The following is a 2,708-nucleotide window of genomic DNA, read 5'->3' on the forward strand; positions in this document are numbered from 1 at the left end:
GGGGAAAACGGCAATTGCATGTGAGCGAGTGCGCTTGCAGATCATTTCGGAATGAACTGTCACTTAATTAGCAATTTTAATTGCTCGCTAAAAGCATTACGCGAATGGCGCCGGACTGGTGACTTCATTGTGCCGCCGGAGAATGTGCAGATGGAGAATCAGTTAATTACCGAACAGGCAGATTTGTGACTGGCTGGCGGGATGCTGCTTTGCATTTTGCCCGCTGCCCTGCCTTCCTTTCCGGTGCCATTTTATTTTCCACAGCACACCGTGATGATGGTGCAATCTTGTTTCCTTCGCTTAGTTGCTCTAAATGAACTGCTATTTTCGCTGCATCAAAACACTCTTCGCCGAGTGGCCCCCGGTTTCTTGCTTTGTAAGTCTGCATAAAGTTCAGTAGGAAATAACTCATCGTGTCTGTGAACTGTGGTTGAAAGAATGCACCTCACACTGATAACTTACATGCAGATGTTGGTTAAGTTAGGAAACATTCAACTGTAACACTCAAGACTCGAGACGAAAGCAAAACGTTACCCAATCCTGTGGAACACGTAGAGCCGCTAGTTCAATAACTACCGTTAGTGGGCTGAAATCTGCCGTCATTTAAGCTTAAGGCAAATGGAAACTCTCACGAAATCATTCGTCCATCGGGGCGAAAGCAGAAATTGCTGAACGCTTCGAGAATATTTACCGGAATGTGGGGCAAAGTCAACCTTAATACTTGTTGAAAGTTTTTTTTTCCCGAATGTAATTAAAAGAAAATACGCTCTGCTTAGAGTTTCGCACTCGATGCACTTACCATGCCCCGGACCCCATCCATAAAGCTGCATGGGTTTGAAAGTTTACTTTTTGTTTTTTGTAGACTTTATTCTTGCACTTTTGGAAGTTCGTTTTTCGCTGATCCTTTTATTGCTCGTAAGCGAAACCCGGATGCAGCCGGATTGGGATCGCGGGGCACGAGGAATGTGAAGAAAAGTTTAAGCTCGAATTTAAAATTTTCACCATTCTCCGGCTCCGGTCACTTTCTCCGATTGTCGGGCGAACTGGGTTAGTTTTCGGGGGGGGAGGGAATTTTTTTCCAGCGCCGTCCTCTTTCTTGACGGCTCGGGCGTACTACGGTGCGCGGTGCAGAAAGGCTAATTACTATTTCGGAGCACGGGCGCGAAAACCTTGACCAACGGCGTAAACGGAGGCCATTCTCCGCAAGTCCCAGTCCTGTGTGGTGTGTGCATTTTTCGGAAGAAACTCAGCCAAAGTCGAAGAAAGTGGCTGGGACCGTGCCCGCACGCCGTCGTGCCGCGGTTTTCAGCTGCCGCTGCTGCTCCCGGAACGACCCGAACGACCTCAGACCAAGAAGTAGTGCTGCAAAGACACAGGAGAGTCAAATGAGAGCCAGCCAGTCGGACGGTCAGATGGAATGAATTGCGAATGGATGAATTGTAATCGCCGCCAAGAAGCCGTCGGAGTCACGGTGCGGCGCGGTGGATCATATTTTTCCTCACGCCTAGCCGCCGGCCTCCCACCCCCCGTAAGCCGGAAGCAATTAAAAGTTTAACTTTTTCAATTAAAAACTTGCCGACGTAAACGGAGTTCGCGAGACGAGACTTAGCGCAGGGCTCGTGGGCTCACCGATCGCACGGGATCGCACGGACCGTTTTCGCTTTCGGGCGCCGGTGCTTGATTACCTTCGGATCGGACTGCTTCCAGCACTTGTGCAGCCAGAACGCCTTGTCACAGAGGTTCTCGCCCACCGGGTACAGGCAGCGCTTGCCCATGTGCAGCGCGATGTCGTGCATCGAGTCCGGCAGCGAGTCGTGCAGCTTCTCCAGATGCACGTCCCCGTTGTCGTCCACCACCTTGGACTCGTGGAACAGACAGTTCATGTAGCACTTTAACTTTTCGTCCTCGTGGATCTCCTCATCGCTGAACTTTTTGATTGCCTCTGCGAAGGACAAGGGGCATGACGTTAAAGTGTCAGAAATGGGAACCATAAATCTGAACGACTCCGATCTGTGACCACGCGTAAAACAATGTAAAAGTACGCCTGAAGTTATGCAAACCCCACCGTTTGTGTTCTCTTGTTACTTTTACAATGTTTTTTTAAAGTAATTTTAATACGCTACGATTCTGTTCGATAGGCTCTCAAACACCGCACTCCCCAGTTGTGTAGCTCACCGTCTGTGGCGCCCGTCTTTTTGACGCATATATCGTGCAGCGGTCTCAAGGCTTCCAGCAGCTCTGGGGGTGGATATTCCGCATCCCGGCGCGGTGTAACATCCGCCCGAGCCGTAGCGATGGTAGCGCACACCAAGCACAACAAAATAACCACACGTGCCATAGCGACTTTAATTGAGCAACGTTCTTCAACCGTAAACTTTCGTGGCCAAAGTCTCGTCAACTTACAACGAAATCGCCCCAACACTGAGACGAACCGGGCGAAGAGTGTTAACTTTTTATATGATTTTACACGCGATCCGAGCATCTTGGGATAGTCCAAAACGCCAGTAATGCTGATGAGGCGGCAATCTCGGCAGTTATTCGCTAATTGCTCCGCTGGCTGTTAATTTAGCTAGATCGATAATTATCAATCCGGTTAACCGCTTAACAACCCAACTGTAGGGTTCGCTCCCCGGGAGGAAGCGAATTCTTCAACTTCGACCACAAAACCACCACCACCAGGCTGGATTGGGCCAGGCAGGCAGGCAGGC

General features: G+C 49.9%; 1 protein-coding gene across 1 annotated transcript; it reads right to left on the reverse strand.

Moving 5' to 3' along the window:
- Positions 1-867: 867 nt before the first annotated feature.
- On the reverse strand, positions 868-2,388 carry LOC128269726 (general odorant-binding protein 83a-like). The gene is made up of 3 exons (XM_053007120.1): positions 2,176-2,388; positions 1,686-1,942; positions 868-1,362 (listed from the first exon to the last, which is right to left on the reverse strand). The coding sequence occupies exons 1-3, from the start codon at positions 2,336-2,338 to the stop codon at positions 1,345-1,347; spliced, it is 438 nt and encodes a 145-aa protein (XP_052863080.1). The 5' UTR covers positions 2,339-2,388; the 3' UTR covers positions 868-1,344.
- Positions 2,389-2,708: the final 320 nt, after the last annotated feature.

The sequence above is a fragment of the Anopheles cruzii genome, chromosome 3, assembly GCF_943734635.1.
Source record: "Anopheles cruzii chromosome 3, idAnoCruzAS_RS32_06, whole genome shotgun sequence".
Classification (NCBI taxonomy): domain Eukaryota; kingdom Metazoa; phylum Arthropoda; class Insecta; order Diptera; family Culicidae; genus Anopheles; species Anopheles cruzii.